We start from the raw sequence: 19,598 nt of genomic DNA, 5'->3' as shown, positions 1-19,598 counted from the left end.
TCAGATTAAGAAGAGGTAGACTAAGAAATTTTATATCTTTATTCACCATAAATCTTGAGATTCTGATATCTGGTCCTTTTCTCTAAACTGAGATATGAACCATATTATTTTACAATTTTATTTTCCTTTTATGTGAAAACAATTTTACAGTTTTTTCTTGGATTATATATCTATCTGGGTAAGCTAAAGGGAACTGTGGAAGAATTAAAATTTAACCACCCCTGCCTGTCACTTTTTCCATTGGCACTGCCTTTTAACAGCTTCCATAAGGAAGTTTCTTCAGTTGAAAGGTATACTCAGTGTTTAACATTTTTGGATGCATTTGGTTTTCACTCCTGTAGGTAACAAGAACATGGAAGGTTGTTCTCATCTGTACTTTATGTTTGAGTTTTCTGGCCCTCATTTTTCTCCTTATCCATCTGCCCCATATTCCCTCTACTGCCAGCTCTAGAGGTGCCTGTAGGAGTTTGATGGTTAATTCACCAAGGAAAGGGATTGCAGCCTGGCCATACAGGTTACTGTTCTATATATCCACCACTGCTACGTTAGCACATTAACTAAAGCTGTACTTTCCACATTAAAAATTCCTCTGACTTCATTAAATAAAGAATTGTTCCCAAGAGACAACAAGAGCAAAGATAAGCCCTTTCAGTTTCTTTGATTGATGTGCTTTTATTATTTGGAGAGGTTATGAGAGCTGGGGAATTTGTGCTTTCATTCAAGGAATGTTTACAGAGCACCTGTTACATTCAGGATGAGAACTGGCACACAGTGTCAATAAAGCAGGCAGGGTCCCTGACCTCATGGAATTTCCAGCAAAGGGGATGAGACATAGATCAGTAAACAGGCACACAGATGGACTGGGAGCTCATTAGTGTAGCATAATCTATCCATGAAGAATTTGGATTTGGGTCAATTTTTTCTTAAATACTTTCATAATCCCTGAAGACAAAGTGGGTAAAGCCACAGTTAAGGTGAAACTCACATTTTTAAACAAAAACTTAAAAAATAAGTTTTAAGAATGAGAGTAAGAAATAGACTATAAGAATTACAGCATAAGAATTATTTTTCCTCTTATGCCACTTTCTTCAAATTGCTGGGTTTCATCTTAATTCAGTTTGAACAATACCACATGTCTATATAAACAATAAATAAAAAGGACCGTCTGAGAAAAGAAAATGTCACTATAAAAGTCATGCCATTTTCATACAGCTTTTTGAAACTTCCCCCTTCCACCCCCTCTATTAGTCACCTGACTTAACTGTTGATGTGTTGAGTGTTTTCCCCAAGCCATGATTAAACACAGGCATCAATCTCCACATTTCTAGCTAGGATAGCAACTTTCTTTTCTTCCATGTGATTTCATTTCCTTTGATCTTTCTTCTGCATGACATAAATCTTGGTAACATAATATACAATCATTGCCATTTCAAAACTGTCTTTAATTATAAACATTGGCCTAAACAGTGCCTAAATGTTTTCAGAATAAATGGGTACATACGTACTTTCATTTTTTAAAGAAAATAAATGACTACTAGTAAATATTTAAATTATTTATTTTTATTTTTATTTTTTGACAGGCAGAGTTAGACAGTGAGAGAGAGAGAGAGACAGAGAGAAAGGTCTTCCTTTTTCCGTTGGTTAACCCACCAAGTGGCCACTATGGCAGGCGCATTACGGCTGGCACGCTGCGCCAATCTGAAGCCAGGAGCCAGGTGCTTCCTCCTGGTCTCCCATGTGGGTGCAGGGCCCAAGGACCTGGGCCATCCTCCACTGCCTTCCTGGGCCACAGCAGAGAGCTGGACTGGAAGAGGAGCAACTGGGACAGAATCTGGCACCCCAACCGGGACTAGAACCCAGGGTACCAATGCCGCAGGTGGAGGATTAGCCTAGTGAGCTGCGGCACCAGCCAAATATTTAGATTATTTTTAAAATTGAAGACAGAGCAAATTTAGATTCCCTAGGTCCATAATAAATGCCTTTTCCCCAACCTGGCTCTTCCCCCAAAACTGTCTTACTAATTCCAAACTCTTTTGTTTTGGAAGAAGAATTAGGAATGATATACAATTCTCTGTGTATATCAAGAGTATAAGACCTTTTTATAGCACACAAATGTCAACTGAATTATTGGAAGAAAAAAGAAGCTTCTGTAATGGAAGGAAACTATAGTTAGATATAAACTTTCAAAGATCTATTCTGTAAATACAACTTCAGATTTTGAGTGGCAAGATTTTAAAAGAAATGTCCTCCTCCCACTCCGGGAAATGACATGAGGGATAGATTAGATGGGAAGAAAGGTAGTATTGAGCTTCTCCTCTGTGTCAGACACTATTCAGGGCATTATCCATGGGTTTACTCTAATTCGCACTGTGAAACTATATAACTGGGACCCAATGAAGTTCAGAAACTTGTGATTTTCTGGTTAATAAAAACTGAGCTTAACGACAGGTTGGTCTCATCCCAACACCAATAAATAACCTTAAATTTAAATTATTATGGCTCTATCTTGTTCAAAACCAATACTTTTAACTGTTTGCTTCCCCAACTTGTGAAGAGTTTGGAAAATATTCCTTTTCTATAAAAGGTAGGGCACTTTCAGCTACACAGACCAACTTTACTGACTGTTTTTGCATCTTGATAACTAATGATATTTGAATTTGGAGATGGATTAAAAATATCCTTGGGTTACTGGAGTAGATAAAGTTATATTAACAAAATAAAGAATTACAGGTTTCACATCTTTATACTAATTCTGGGCTTTACTGATGAAAATGTCAACGGGCAGTGTATTTATCAATATTAACATTAACAACATCACCAGTCAAACTCATTGCTAAATGTGTGGCATTTTGTCTATTATTCAATTACTTTAGAGTGTTGCTGAGCTGAAACTAGTTTCTTCAAGGGAGAAACAATTCCAGATATGAGCTGAGACTACTTCCAGGATTGGGAAAGGCAGCCCTGAAAGAGTCTCAGATTTTAGCACAGTCATTGCAGGGGCATAGGCATCAGCTTATTCAAGATCTCTCAATTAGTAAGCATGGAACAAGCTTGAAATCCAAGTTCATCCTGCTTCAAAGTCCGAGTTTTCCCCACCACAATCTACTTTGTGACTATAATCTGCTTTATAATTACAACTTTGTTAGGCTTGTCCTGACTCTAACATATTTATTTAAATGGGGTGGAGGGCTTAGTTGGTTTAATACAGTAAAGAGACACTCAGTCTTTTGTTGAATGGGGGGTTGAGTGGAAGAAAAGGAGTTATGAATTGATGTGGAAAAGTAAATCCTTTCCTTGTTCTTGGTTCTTTCTTGAGCTCTTTGCCTTGGGTGATAGCCTTGATCAGTCATTATGATGGGGTTTTCTGGGTGCACTTCTCTGAATATTAAATGATTTTTGAGACTCAAGAGCTGGGGGAACTTAAATAGCTCAATTGTCAAAGTCCCATGAACTCTGCATTCAGCTCTAGAGGGGGACAAAGCATCACTTATATTTATGTACAGCTCTGCACTTCAGTTAAACTTTGCACCCCACTCTACTCTGTGTTAAGGCATGATGTTCTTGAAGAAGACAATTAGTCTTGCTCCTATTCCTACCTAAAGTTGTTCAGTTCTTCTACTCACCATGTAGATTCAATGTGCTACCTTTATACAAGTGGGACAAGATAGGATTGCCCCTTTAGTCATTTTGTCTTTGTCTATCCCCATCTCTGATGATGGAGAGAGCCCTAGGATATTGAAGGTTACATTGTGAGAGACATACAACTTTTGAAAAAAAGTTACTTCTTGCCATGTAAATGCTCCATTCTAACAGAAAATGTGAGCCTCGACTTTGAATGGAAGTCACAATCTCAATCTTCAAGAATGATATCAGGATGAAAGGAGGTCCCTGGGAGAAGGAAGGGAGGGACATATGGGGAGAGGAAAATGAATGCCTGAGTGTGTGGAACTCATCGAAAATATGAAGACAACCTTCAGGGAGGAGTCAAGGGGTGTTTGTCCACCCATCAAGCTCTGAATGTCTGAGTGGCGCTGCTGCAGTGGTTGATCCTGGCGCTGATAAATGGAACCAGTTGTGCCCCATGCATCAGTGTGACAATGTGTCTTTCCTGAGCATGCCAACGTCCCTAAAGGCAATAGACTGGAAATTTTCTTTAAGAGCTAAGATTTTTTTTTACACACCTGGTACCATTTTTTCTTCTTGTCTCTCCATGTGTTTTGTACTATCTGCTAGACAATTTTGGGAACCCCAATGGACCCTGTCCTCTCACGTCTCTTTGCCTTGCACTTCTTTCTCTCCACAAGCGAGGCAGTCCATTGGACTTTTCTGACTCCTTACCATCACCAAGAGAGGTCACAGATTTGAAGTTGTTTCTTCAGAAAATCTTTATCTATCAAAACTGTAAGGAAGATGCTGTTCATTTGCTTTCAGGATTTCCTGTAAAGTCCTATAGTATAACATGCACCACTGTAGTTTACTTGCTTGTGTACTGATTTTCCATATCCTACACTAGACTGAAAACTCATGGAAGTCAGATAGTATATCTTATTTATGTAGTGTTCACATCTGCTACAACATCTGGCATTAGCAGATAAGAAACACCTGTTAAATGAATAAATGGATAATTATATTTCTGGAATACTAAGCAATAATAGCAACTATATTATATAAATGAACATTTGCTTTGCTATAAATGGCAATGTGACCCAGGCACTAGTTTTCTTCAAGCCTTAGGTTGGTGAAAGGAAGATAAAAAAGAAACATGGTTTCTCAGAAACTGTCTAGCATTTATGTAAAGCATTTGAAAATGGCATTCACCTTTCACACACCCTTATGTGGGTGAGGTTGCTACTATATTGTACTTCCTGGGAAAGAAGCAACTTGTCAAACCAAACTGCACTATTTATAAGTTGTGTACTTGTCCAGATGGGGATAGACATTTGTTATATTAAGGTCAATTCCATAGTACTTCTTATCCAATGAAAGGAAGATCTTTCTGTGCAGACTTCTTTCCAGGACTCTAAAATACAGAACCATCTTTTTAAGACACAGTAAAGCTTCTCATGTCATCCACTTTCTAGAAGTTAATATTGAATTCCTTGGATAAAGAGCACAAGGGAAAGGTAGCTGAGTCAGAGTTTGACCCTATACTCTGCTCACCTTTCCATTAGATAACACCTCATTCCCATCCCAAAGACCCTCAATGCACACTTCCAGGAGCATAAACATAGCATGACATGATGCTGGAGAATCTTGCACAGCGTCCTGACGGAGATGTGCTCTTCCTGTTCACCCTTGTTCATTGAAGCCCTCAGTCCTTCAGCACCCAGCTTGAACTGCTTTTGGAAGAATCTGTCCTTGTGCCCCCAGCGGTCTACTCTACAGTATCATCAGTCCTTATATGGATTTGTTCTTAGGATAGACCAAACTCTAATCTCACCCATCTCAAGATCCCCCATATAACTCAGAAAGTGACTTGGTAAATGTTTGTGGAAGTGTCCAGTTTCAGTTCCTTCTGTTCTGTTAGCATTAGAAAACCAAGGTTTTTGAAAATTAGTGACAAAGTCCTTGAGAGAAGTAACAGATCCTGGAAGCTCTCTAAGATAACTAGAAAACAGCTTGTTGTAACTTACATCCCTAATACGAATGATCGAATAGATTAGCTTCGTTATCATTACAGTGCATATAAATCACACAAAGACATGAAAAAAAATTTAAAAAACAATAACCTTGTTCTAACAACTGCCATTCCATCACATGGCACTATGATAAAGTTATCTATCAATAAAAAATAGTATTTGATAATACTATATCTCTCAGGAAAACTTGAGTACTTAAAATCTGTGTATTAAATTATTTTTTATGATTAAGAAGCTTCAATCACTCTGAACATTAGAAGGAGAACCAATCAGGGGAGTCTGGTGACTCATCTTTGGCCCTCAGGTCCAGGCGTGTGGTTGCATATTGTGGAATTTCCTCTGACATAATGCAAGGATGAGGGTGCACATATTCTCTGGTATATAAAGCCGCAAGAGCACTCCATTCCACACAAGTCCTCAGAGACAGCAGAGCTCCTAAGCTTCTAGGACAAGAGCCAGTAAGGAACCGGAAGAAACTACTTCGCCTGAATAAACATGAACTCCAAGCTGGCTGTGGCTCTCTTGGCAACCTTCCTGCTCTCTCTAACTCTTTGTGAAGGTAAGCACATTTATGAAGCTTCTTGGGAATCCTTAAGTAAGAATGCTCATAGCATATGTAGTTTTTCTTTACTCATAAGCATTGAGGATTTTACTTAGATAAAAGTCATCTGTGTGCAACTCGTGTATTTCTACTAATTCTGTTTGAGTAAATTGTGAGAGGATGTTAGTGAATCTTACTTTGACTAATATAGGTACAATGTAGTATCACAGAGGCATGTGCAGTATCTAGGTGAAGAAAACAGTAGCAACAGGATGTCAACCTTGCACGGAGACAACTCTGGTTCTTTATGTAGAAAGACATTCAATATTGACTGTAATGACTGACAATTGAGGTCAAGGGTTCAAAGACCACCCGGACTTCAACGTTAGGAATGGGGTTGCTAGAAATGAGTTGCTTTCTGCAGACTATTTGCTTCCTCAAATACTCATATTGGCATTATAGACAGGGTAGCTAGCAGAATTGTACTTGTTGATGACATCAATTCTTATGATTTTGTTCCCCACAGCTGCAGTTCTGACACGGATTGGTACAGAGCTTCGATGCCAGTGCATAAAGACACACTCCACACCTTTCCATCCCAAATTTATCAAAGAATTGAGAGTGATTGAGAGTGGACCTCACTGTGCAAATTCAGAAATCATGTAAGTACTTATAAATAATTAGGTTTTTGCTTTAGCAAAGACCTAGAATTGAGGAAAGTGGTAGTATCTAGGACAGTTCTCAGTACTGCAAATAAAGCAGTGAGCAAAAGAAATCAAAGCAAAAATCTTTGTCTACAAGACATTTGTATATAATCACTTTCATCACTAGTAGATGATGTTTGTGTTAGACTTAGATTTTACTACTGTACTAAGGACTCATGATTTGAATGGGAATGTAAAATGTTCATTTCAATGACTTTTCATTTCAGTGTAAAACTTGTTGATGGAAGAGAACTCTGCCTGGACCCCAAGGAAAAGTGGGTGCAGAAGGTTGTGCAAATATTCTTGAAGAGGTTAGTTTTTCTCTTTGTTTTTCATTTTTCCTGAGACATAGAGTCTAAAAGTCAGCCCACAAATTTCTTGCTATTGTTGGCAATATTTGCTCCTAGGTATTTGTTTCTTTGATTTAAAAACAAAGCCCAGCAGCAACAGAGTCAGTTGTTCTCCTGACTAGGGAGACTACACCCTTCTGTTTGTCCAGAGAAGTCTGGGTTTGTGCCTGTGTTCTAGTATCATTAATAAAGTCCCTTGTCATCCTCAGAAGTGTTTTGGATGATAATTCATCTGATCTCTCTTTCTAGTTGAAAAAAAAAAGGCATTTCTAACACATGAATGTCTAAAACAGTATTGAATTTTCAAGAACATATGTTTTCAAGAACTCAACTTTCTTTCATATGACTATTAGAACACTATTAATATTCACATTTTAAATTAAATTAAATTTTATATTTTTCAGGGCTGAGCAGCAAGATTCATAAAAAAAAATGCATTCTCCATACTATCGAAGAATTCCTCAGTAAAGACGGCAAAAGCGTTCAAAAAAGTCTACTTCAATGCTTTAAATACTGCGTGGATCTGTCATAGGGCTGCCTGATAAAATGTAGGATTCTCAGCTAAATCTGAATTTCTGTAAAGCTGTGAGTTTTTTTTTTTTATTGTCCCATGTACTATCCAGTACATGTTTATACTGAAAATTATTCGACTCTATGGCAAACAACAAATAAATTTTAAAGATAAGAATATCTTAGGTAGGGCATGGGACAATGTACAAAGAACAAACCTGAGGTCAAGGGCCGGGGAATACCTGGCCTTCATTGTCAGGAAGTGGTTTGTTAGAAGTATGATGTTTCAATCATCACATGAAAATGATGGGACAATCAAGTTTGCTGAAATTCAATTCAAATTAGCTAAGAATACTGGAGTTGTGATTTGTTGCTGCTGGCAACCCTGGTCTGTTGGGCAGGCCATGAGTTCCAAGCCAACTGTCTTGATTTCTCCTTTATCCCTAACCAAGAGAAAATGTATCAGCCAACATCCTACCTCACAGGGATGTTGTGAGGGCACATGGAAGCACTTTACATTTTTTTATGTTCATGTAAATTATTTTCAAGTGTAACTTATTCACTTATTTATTAATTATTTATTTAAGCATAAAATATAGTAAAATGTTTCCATTATGGAAAACGGTAATGGAAGAAACATTGTTCAGAGGATATTATAATAATATTAGAGTGAATTTATATTTATTTTAGATATTAAATGATATTATATTAGAGAACTTCTGATCAGGGCTTCTAGCAATAGCAAAAAATGTATTTCAGATAACAACTACCTTTTAAATCTTAAGTAAATCATTGTTTTACTGAAATTTTAATTGAACTCAAAGTCTTAGTTTTTGACATTCCTCATCTTGTGTTGTCATTGTGAGCTTTGGTATGTAGTTCTGTGTTGAAGCACAGAATCTCTGTCTCAAAACAGTAAAAAGTCACCAGGCAACGTTAGCCGAGTAATGTTTATGGGATAAAATGTATTTATTATGAACAGATTCTTATAATTTTAGTTAAATGATTGTGGTTTTCAAAACCAGGTTTTATTTTTTTATTTTTTGTAAATTGAAGATGATACTTTGTGTAACAAAAATGTTTTCTATTGTTTTTGATAGTACAAAAATATAAGTGTAACTATAAAACATTAAAAATAAAATTTATAATCAAAGTTATGAGGTGTTTGTCTTTTATAGTTTCAATTTATTGCAAATTTCATTTATGTTAAGAATAATTTTTTGATTTTAATAACATGAATGAGTGAGTCTCCTAAGCATTTTGTATGGCACATGGAAATTCACAAATCTCTATTGTGGTATAGCACTCCTTTTCAGAAATGAGTGACAAAACTAGCATCTTCCATAGAATTTTGGGAATTTTCAACTCTGCACTGTATTCAATTTTGCTTATAAAGCTTTTCAATTAACTAGTCTATCTGTGTGCACATCTTAGCACAGCTGTGCACTTGATCCAATAGGAAAAAGAGTATATATTATAAGGCAGTTACTAGTAATTAAGAAGTAAATCTGACACAAAAGAGCCACTTTAAATTGTGCTTTAAAATACAATTAAAGATCACATATTTGAAAAAAAAACAAACATTACTCCAGAAAGTTAAAATATTTTTTAAAATGCAATGGATGAGTTTTGTAACAGATAAAACTGTTTAAAAAAATGAAGAACTATATTTATGACATAGAATGAAATGATTTTATCTGGAGATAGTAATTTGGAAAAAGAAATTAAAAGGCACTGAGCATGGGTTGGGTATTCTGGTGCAGCCAATGAAATCACTGCTTGGGATGTCTGCATTGCAGGTCAGAGGGTTGGTTTGAATGGTGGCTACTCTGGGCTTCTAATCCAGCTTCCTGCTGATGTGCCTGGGAGACAGTGGGATGATGGTGCTCCTGCCACCCATATGGGAGACCTGGGTGAAGTTCCTAGCTTTGGTCTGGTCCAGCAGGACCAGAAGTGAACCAGTGAATGGAATTCCCCTGCCCCCCATCCCCTTTGAAACAAATATTTTTAAAATGGTATAGAGTATACAAAGACATGGATTTATGGTTATCTAATTGAGTTTTTACATGCAGAAGAGAAAAGAAAAGGCCAGAGACAATTGAAGTGACAGTGGCCCAAAACTCCAGAAATGAAGAAAAATCCAATTTACCAATTTGTACCTTTGCACTAGTTGAACCCAATGATGCCAGAGCCTTCATTCACATTTATCTGTCTCCTAGCTTATATGCAATTGTCCTTTGGTATTTTAAGTCCACTTTTGTCTTCAGGCTCCATAATTCTGCTTGCATGTAGCTAGTTACTTTACAAATTTACTTATTGTTTTTAAAAAATGTGTTGTATCTCAATCAATTATCATGGATCAATTTCCTTCTTGCCACAAAGACATACTTAGAATTTAGTTTACTGATGATCTGTGATGACAAATTCTCTTATTCCTTATCCAAAGAATGCTTAGTTTAAGGCCAGCGCTGCGGCTCACTAGGCTAATCCTCCGCCTGCAGTCCCGGTCGAGGTGCCAGATTCTGTCCCAGTTGCTCCTCTTCCAGTCCAGCTCTCTGCTGTGGCCTGGGAAGGCAGTGGAGGATGGCCCAGGTCCTTAGGCCCTGAACCCACATGGGAGACCAGGAGGAAGCACCTGGCTCCTGACTTCGGATCGGTGCAGCACGCTGGCCGCAACGTGCTGGCGGTAGCGGGCACTTGGGGAGTGAACCAATGGAAAAAAGAAGACCTTTCTCTCTGTCTCTCTCTCTGTCACTGTCTAACTCTGCCTGTCAAAATAAATAAATAAATAAAAATTTTTAAAAAGCCTAGTTTAAAGCTCCTTCTCAAGAGACATTTTTTGATGGCATATGTTCAGTTTATCAAAAATTGACAATGCTAAAGTTCTATATACTCAGGAAAAGAAACTCAAAATACATAATGAATAAAACCTTATAGCTACACAGAACAATATATAAATATACCTTCTTAATGAGAGATTTTTAAAAGCCATAAGTAGTTGGGGCCAATGCTGTGATGCAGCTCATTAAGCTGCCACTTGTGACACCCAACATCCCATACCTGAGTGCCAGTTCAAGTCCTGGCTACCCTGATTCCAATCTAGCCTCCTGCTAATGTGCTTGGTAAGGCAGCAAAAAATGGCACAAGTGCTTGAGCCTCTGATGCCTGTGTGGGAGTGCAGGATGGAGCTCCTGGCTCCTGGATTCTGTTGTGCCTAAATCTGACTGTTGCAGGCATGGAGGGATAGAGTAGCAGAGAGATCTGTGTGTGTGTGTGTGTGTACCTTGCAAATCAATTGATCAATCAACCTTTAAAAGAAACATGTCAGTAATTAATTGTCCAAGAAGACCAAAAGCAGTTGTGTGTTTAGAAAATTTTAACAGTGACCCTGGTCTTGTGGCACAGTAGGTTAAGCTGCTGCCTACAACTCCAGCATCCCATATGAGTGTTGGTTCGAGTCCCAGTTGCTCCACTTCCAGCTACATGCTAATGTGCCTGGGATAGCAGTGGAAGATGTCCATGTACATAGGCCCCTGTGACGCACATCAGAGACCCAGAAAGATTTCCAGGCTCCTGGCTTTGGCTTCGTCCAGTTCCAGCAATTGCTGCCATTAGGCTAGTGAACTAGATGATGGAAGATCTCTTTCTTTGTCTTTCTCTATAACTTTGCTTTTCAAATAAATAAATAATTCTTTCAAAAATGGACAATTTTAACAAGATATTATCGAGCATGATCTAATGAACGTATATAATACAGAGCATCCAGAAATTTTTGTATAAGTCTCCATCAACTGGACTTTCTCCATAACTTGCAGAAACAGTGCCAATGTGAGAAAATGTGAGATTTTTTATTCAAAAATTATTAAAAATTTAATAATAATAATTATAGATGGAAGGCATTAAACAAAGTGGGGCCCTTTTGAGCTTGTGGATCTGCCTATAGAAAATTTTTGAAATCTGAGCCTTAAGTAAATGTCAACACATTTCATAAGACTGATATCATACAGACCACATTCTCTTGGTACGAATTTGCTTTTACAAAAATAGAATTCAACCACTATAACCTAAATAGATAAAACCCATATGTGTGGAAAACAGTCAACACTTCTAAATAACTTGTTGTTAAGGAAAAGCAGAAAGGAAATTAGGCAATTATTTAATATACTGCATATCAAAACATGTGTAACAGTTGAAGCAATGGCTCTCCAAAAATACTCAAGCCCTTATCTCTGAAAAATTTGAATGTATTATCTTATATAGCCAAATGGACTTTGCAGTTGTAACTATGTTAAGAATTTCAAGATTGATCTTAGAAGTTCTTTCTCAACCGTGGCATTGCCTGTGTATACAAAGGCTGTTGATTTTTGTGCATTGATTTTATATCCTACTACTTTGCCAAACTCTTCTATGAGTTCCAATAGTCTCTTAGTAGAGTTCTTTGGATCCCCTAAATAAAGAATCATGTCATCTGCAAAGAGGGATACTTTGACTTCCTCCTTTCCAATTCGTATCCATTTAATTTCTTTTTCTTGCCTGATAGCTCTGACTAAAACTTCCAGAACTATGTTGAATAGCAGTGGTGAGAGTGGACACCCCTGTCTGGTACCAGATCTCAGTGGAAATGTTTCCAACTTTTCCCCATTCAATAGGATGTTGGCCATGGGTTTTTCATAAATTGCTTTGATTGTATTGAGGAATGTTCCTTCTATACCCATTTTGCTTAAAGTTTTCATCATGAAAGGGTGTTGAATTTTATCGAATGCTTTCTCTGCATCTATTGAGATAATCATATGTTTTTCTTTTGCAGTTTGTTAATGTGGTATATCACATTGATTGTTTTGTGAACGTTGAACCATCCCTGCATACCAGGGATAAATCCCACTTGGTCTGGGTGGATGATTTAACAGAAAAGTGATCCCTGTTAAATATAAGAGTGGGAATAACAGAGGGAAAAGATGTACAATTTGGGACATGCTCAAGCTGACTTGCCCCAAATGGTAGAGTTAGAAACATACCAGGGGATTCCAATTCAATCCCATCAAGTTTGCATGTACCAATCCCACCCCACTAGTCCATTTGATCAATTTCTGTTCATAATTGATCATAATGATAGGACTAAGAATCAAAGAGATCACATAAACAAGACTAGTGTCTGAAAATACTAACCAATAGAACAACAAAGGGAGAGAATTATCCAACATGGGAAGTGGGATACATAGCAGACTCATAGAATGGCGGATGTCCTAAACAGCACTCTGGCCTCAGAATCAGCCCTTAAGGCATTCAGATCCGGCTAAAAAGCCCATGAGAGTATTTCAGGCATGGAAAGCCAAGACACTCTGGAAAAAAAAATGACATAAATGAAAGATCTCTCCGAGTGAGATCCCAGTGGAAAGAAGAGGTCATCAAAGAAGAAGGAGGTACCTTTCTCTGAAGGGAGGAGAGAACTTCCACTTTGACTATGACCTTGTCTAAATATGATAAGAGTCAGTAAACTCAAAAGGCTTCCATAGCTTTGGCAACTCATGACAAGAACCTAGGGTGATTACTGATGCCATAAACAAGAGTGTCAATTTGTTAAGTCAACAACAGGAGTCACTGTACACTTACTCCTCATGTAGGATCTCTGTCCTTAATGTGCTGTACATTGTGATTTAACACTATAACTAGTACTCAAACAGTATTTTTCACTTTGTGTTTCTATGTGGGTGCAATCTGTTGAAATCTTTACTTAATATATACTAAACTGATCTTCTGTATATAAAGAGAATTGAAAATGAATCTTGATGTGAATGGAAGGGGAGAGGGAGCGGGAAAGGGGAGGGTTATGGGTGGGAGGGAAGTTATAGGGGGGGGAAGCCATTGTAATCCATAAGCTGTACTTTGGAAATTTATATTCATTAAATAAAAGTTAAAGAATTTCAAGGTTGGTGGATTGTCCTGGGTTGTGTGTGTGGGTCCAACATAATCACAGTGTCGTTTATAAGAGAGACAGAAGGGTTGGCGACAGAGACATGACCATGGACAGAAAGGTTGAAGTGTATAAAGAAAAGCTCATGATTCAAGGGTTACTGGTGACCTCCAGAAGCTGGGAAGACAGGGAAATGGACTTCCTCTAAAGCCACCAGGAGTTCCATGACTTATGTATGCCTCGAATTTAGCCCTTCTATCTCCACAAATGTAAGCTAATACATTTGTGCTGTTTTAAGTAGCAAAGCTTACGGTAATCTGCTTTAGCAGTAATGTGAAACTAATATGATATTGCATACAATGAATTGTTTACTAAGTATATTATAACTGTAATGGTCATATCAAATATGACAAAGTCAGGTGAACAGAAAGGTAATAAAGCATTGAAAAAGATTAATAAATCAATAGACAGGATATATACAATCTGCTTGCTTTGGGAGATAAATAAAATTGAGAATAATACAGAAACTTCAATATATAAGAAGAAAGTATGTTGAGTCTAATGGCATTACATTTAAAAATTTAGAAGTGTTAGGTAAATTCTTATAAAAATATCTTTCAAATCTAACTCATAAAATTTAAAAACCCTCATAAAATTCTATAATAATTAGATAATATTAATTAGTATCTAAAAATTTTATTGAGGAAAAATATGTAAGCCAGGTAATATTAACATAACTCCTTTATGGTGACACATTTAAACAATCTTTTAAAATATAACATTAATAAAATGCAAATAATATTAATCATGGTAATATATTATAATAGAAATGCAAAACTACTGTTATATTTAGAGATTAATTAATGAAATTCTCTTCGTTAAGATGGTAAAGAAGAAAACAATACTTAATTATCAACTCAATAGTCATAAACAGCCTGAAATACGAGTTAACATTCAACCATGCTTAAGAAAGACAACTCTAGGAGCAAGAGGGAACTACTTTAAACCTGAAAGGTCACCTACAAATAAAAATGAGATCTACTGAATACTTGATAGTGAAATTTTTAAGCAATCATAATATTTAAAGTTAGGGGAAAAAACAAGGTGTTTATTATCACCATTTCCATTTAACTTTTTATTGAAACTCCTGGACAATATGGACAGACAAGAAGATTGATATAAAAAAGTAATGACTGGGAGGGAAGAGAGAAAAGAGGAATTACTTACTACTATATATGAGTAATTGAAACAGTTCATGAAAATGGAGTGAAAAAAATCAGTTCATCTTGATGTAAAACAAATTGAAACTCATGACTGATCATAGAACATTATGAAGGAAATTATCACATTTTATTGAAAGACATTAAAATAGATCTAAAAGTAAGGAAAACATCCCAAGTCCATGGATTGTGACTCAATATTGTAAAACGGATGTCACTCCACAGTGATGGCCCCCAATCAGTTTATAGATCCTATATAATTCTAATGTAATTCCAAACATTTCCCTGTACATCTTGTGAAGGTGATTTTAAAATTTTTAACTGAGAGATCCAAGAATATCTGAGAGGTAGAACATACCTTAGCAGATATTAAAACCATTATGACAATAGTGTGTTCTTTCCAGTTGTATTTAAAGAAAAATGTAGTTTTTAAATTCAGAGAACTGGACTCAGGGAATCATGGCATTGATTCAAAACCAATCTAAGGGGCCAGTATTGTGGTGCAGTGGGCTAAGCCACCACCTGCAATGCTGACGTCCTATGCCAGCACCAATTAGAGTTCCAACTACTTCACTTCTGATCCATCTTCCTACTAATGGCCTGGGAAAAGTAGCTGAAGAAGATAGCACAAGTGCGTGGGACCCTGCCAGTCATGTGAAAGACCCAGATGGAGTTCCAGTCTCCTGGCTTCGGCCTGGCCCAGCCCTGGCCATGGAGGCCATTTGGAGAGTGAACCAGTGGGTAGAAGATATTCTCTCCTCTCTCTCAATTCTGCTTTTCAAGTAACTAGATAAATAAATCCTTTTAAAATATATGATCTAAGTGAAAACTCTTGCAATAATGAAGCTTTTAAAGACTGCAAGAGAAACACAGGTTTGGCGGTTTTCATTCATTGGTTTTATACTCATTATCCAGATGATCTAGAGTCACAAAGGGTCGTCTTTCCCTTCAACATGACACATTCTGCTGCAGGACAATTTGAATGAGGAAGAGAGTTTTCTGTCTTCTCAGGAGTTAATTCACATTGCAACCTGCTTTTCATAAGCCATTTTCTCCCTGTAGTCACTCTGGGTACCTGCTGCTGTTGTTCACTCCATGGGCCCACATCAGTGGTAAAAGATGTTTTCATTTCTAATTTCTGGGCACATGAACATGGAAGTGTTCAGCTAACAGAATTGACAAAAAGATTGGTGAGTGACATAATAGGAACCAAGTGGACATTCACAGTCCATAACAGCTTGTTTCCCTTTAGAGGGGAATCTCCTTGCCTACATTTCTTCTCGGGCCACGTTGTGGGGGCCTTTTCTTTTCCCTCAGAGTTCCACCTAAATTTCATTTCCTTGTTCTCCTGTTTAAATTCAAGGTCCCTTGTTCCATGCCGCTTTGAAATACTTCCTTTTGTGGATATCTTGGATAAGCAACTAAACAGATAACAAATGAGTAATTTTACAGGGTTCTTGAAAGCAGATAGCCAGGGGTTATCTAATCTAAACAGCCTAGACTTTCATGAGGAAATCCGAACTGGAGTCTGAAGGGTGAGTAGGAGTTGGCCACACAAAGGGTACAAGGCAATGTAGAAGCGTGGTCTAGACAGCAGGGAGGAAGGAATCTGTGGGCAGGCGCATGACATGATTTGAGAAGTGAAAAGAATCTCAGTGTGACTAGTGTTTGACATGAAACAGAGCAAGTGCTACCGGTTAGTTATGCCATACCAACAACAAATTGCTGTAAAACAGTTTAGATTGGGGCCTGGGAATTTCTAGTAAATTCCACAATTGGCCTCATTTTAAATTATGAACTCTGTATGCTATTCCTCTGGGGTTTCTTTAAGGAAGTTGGGGGCTATGAAACCTAGTCAAAGTGTCTAATGCTATGAGCTTTGTTGTGCCATTAGGAGATGCAGCCAAAGAACTAACTCTCACATTTATACAAAATTTCTTAATGTGTTAAGTATCATCTTTAATGTGATGAATGTCAGCCATGAAACAAGGTGATACCTATGCACCAATCTAGTGAATCTTAATAATGAATACTTAAAAATTGACTTTCCAGTTTCATCTTTATCACCTTTAAAATATGTCAAATGATTTTCTTCCCTCTCTCCCCTAATTGTCACCATGAAACAGCCCCAAAATTTGCTCTATTGAAAAGCTTGCCAGATAGGTCAATTTACAAATTCAACATTGAATAAATAATCAAGAAAAGCAAAAATGAAAAAATGCAAAGACAGGGAGAATATGAGACCAGTAAGATTAATATTGAACAATTTTTTACAGCATTTTTTTGCCATCCATATTTTATTAGAAAACTTCAGAGGATGGAAAATTACTGTGCTTGCAGTGGTTGTACAGCAAGTGAAAATTGCTTAAGAGTGTATTAATTCTGCAATAATACTAGAAGGTTTAAGAAATCGGTAATTTCTCCATTACTCACTTTAAAAGACAGCTGGACAGCAATTGCTTCACTTGGAAACTATCAGTTGAATTTGCAGAGATCACAGACAACACACAGGGACTTTTCCAATGTCTCAGAGTAACTACTAGGTCAGTTTTACCCTGCAAGATTTGCAGAAGGGACAATCAGGAATTTTCCATAAGATTACACAAGGTTCAAAGACTCCAACCTGTGACAGTGGGCTTTAACATTCCATATCAGAGTACTTGGAGTCAATTCTCTTCTCTAACTCCTGATTCCAGCTTTCTGCTGAAGAAGACACTGGGAGGCAGTGGTGATGCTGCAAATAATTGTGTTGCCATGGCACATGTGGGAGACCTGGATTGAGTTCTTGGCTCCTGGTTTTGATGTGGTCCAGTTCTGGCTGTTGCATCCATTTAAGGAATGAACCAGTGGTTAGAAAATTTCTCTCTCTCTCTCTCTCTCTCTCTCTCACTCTCTCTCTCTCTCTCTCTCTCCCTTCCCCACCTCACTCTGTGGCTTTGGCTTTCAAATAAATAGATCTTTTAAAAATATCCAACATTTATGAATATAGAAAGAGGGATATCTCTGTGTTTTTCATTCCTAAAAATAAAAATCAAGTTAAATAAACACAGATGCTGTTAGACTTTGTAACATTATTTAGCAAAATGATAGACAAAATCATATCCAGTGGAAAATAAAGGTGAGAAAACATTTATAAGTTTCCATCCAGAGTTTGTTTCAGACATTCCAGTAGCTTTGCAAAAAAGACATGGTGCAAAACATTGAAGATTAACTTTTCTTCTATCTACCTGTTCTATGTCACAAAATGATTTAACTGTCTGCTACTCAACCCATGACTCTTGGACTTCATACTTATTTTCTAGTGTTTATGGAGGGAGTATTTTATAAATATATTCTCTTTGTGTTTCCAAATATATCCACCATGCATCTTGTGAGAGTCTGATTTATGTAATTTTTAATTAACTGATGAATTTGAAAGGCAGATAGCTATGTGAAACAGACAGACAAGTGGACGATGAACTTCAATCTGCAAAAGAGAGACTGGGCCATGGCAAAGCCAGGAGACTGGAACCCAATGCAAGTCTCCCACATGGGTGGCATGTGCCCAAGTACTTGAAGCATCACCTGCTACCTCCCAGGGAGCTCATTACCAGGATGCTGGAATCAAAGAGAGGTCAGACCTCAAATTCAGGCACTCCAATATGGTATGCTGGTGTCCAAGCAGCTATTTATTTATTTGGCAGGTAGAGTTATAGACAGTGAGAGAGAGAGAGAGACAGAGAAGAGTGTTCCTTCTGTTGGTTCATCCCCCAAATGACCGCTATGGCTGGAGCTGAGCCAATCTGAAGCCAGGAGCCAGGTGCTTCCTCCCGGTCTCCCATGCGGGTGCAGGGGCCCAAGCACTTGGGCCCTCCTTCACTGCCCTCCCAGGCCACAGCAGAGAGCTGGACTGGAAGCAGAGCAGCTGGAACTAGAACTGGCACCCATATGGGATGCCGGTGCTGCAGGTGGAGGATTAACCAATTGAGCCACTGCGCCGCCCCCCCCCCCCCCCCCCAAGCAGCTTCTTAACTGCTGCACCAAACACTTACTTTGGGAGCCTCAAAGAAACACAGGATTCAAGGGACAACTTATTTGTGCTTAGGTCTTTGCAGGCCTCCAGCAGCCCTTTATAATGCAGCAAGTCATCCCCTCGCCTCCATTATCTCTGTTTTTCTTAGTGTGTGCCTGCCAAACATGTTTTATGATCAGGTCATTCTGAAATTTTTCAAATAAGTTACACTTTATTATTATTAATTCCACTAACAAATGTATTTTTGAATATTTTTAAAGCATATTTCAAGATCCTCTCATAAAGCTTGAATGAATTATAGAATTCATCATGTCTATTACTTTATTTTTAATAGAAAAGAAAATCTTAGTATTATCCTTGATTTTCTGTCTTCCTGGCTCACCATATTCATTTTATTTTATGGGTAAGTTTTAGAGGTCTCTGTCCTGTTGAGAAAAATAACTCTAACTTCTATTTTTTTTCTTTTTCATACTAAATTTTTTTCTTGAAAGAATCTTTTTGATCTCCTTGCTCACTAAAACAACGTAGCTACTCCTCCTTCTAGGACATGGAACATAGCTACGCACTGCCAAGTAGAGCTCCATGTAGTGAGGGACCCCCAGTCTAATTCTAACATAGCCTAAAGTTCTTTTATTTATCTCTAAAAACAAGGAAAATGGCAGCCTAAATCAGAGATATTCTATAAGGGTTATATGCTGAATAGACATAGGA

General features: G+C 37.5%; 1 protein-coding gene and 1 long non-coding RNA gene across 3 annotated transcripts in view; one reads left to right on the top strand and one right to left on the bottom strand.

Moving 5' to 3' along the window:
* Positions 1-17,392, bottom strand: part of LOC133765103 (uncharacterized) — a 60,346-nt gene extending 42,954 nt beyond the window's left edge. For both annotated transcript variants that reach the window (XR_009866575.1, XR_009866576.1), the window contains exon 1: positions 17,309-17,392. This is a non-coding gene — a long non-coding RNA (uncharacterized LOC133765103). The remainder of the gene's footprint in view (positions 1-17,308) is intronic.
* On the top strand, positions 6,054-8,834 carry CXCL8 (C-X-C motif chemokine ligand 8). The gene is made up of 4 exons (XM_062199219.1): positions 6,054-6,198; positions 6,707-6,842; positions 7,112-7,195; positions 7,639-8,834. Exons 1-4 carry the CDS (start codon positions 6,135-6,137, stop codon positions 7,658-7,660), a joined length of 306 nt encoding a protein of 101 aa, XP_062055203.1. The 5' UTR covers positions 6,054-6,134; the 3' UTR covers positions 7,661-8,834.
* Positions 17,393-19,598: the final 2,206 nt, after the last annotated feature.

The sequence above is a fragment of the Lepus europaeus genome, chromosome 8 (genome assembly GCF_033115175.1).
Source record: "Lepus europaeus isolate LE1 chromosome 8, mLepTim1.pri, whole genome shotgun sequence".
Taxonomy (NCBI): domain Eukaryota; kingdom Metazoa; phylum Chordata; class Mammalia; order Lagomorpha; family Leporidae; genus Lepus; species Lepus europaeus.
This window is presented reverse-complemented; position numbering and strand designations above follow the sequence as displayed.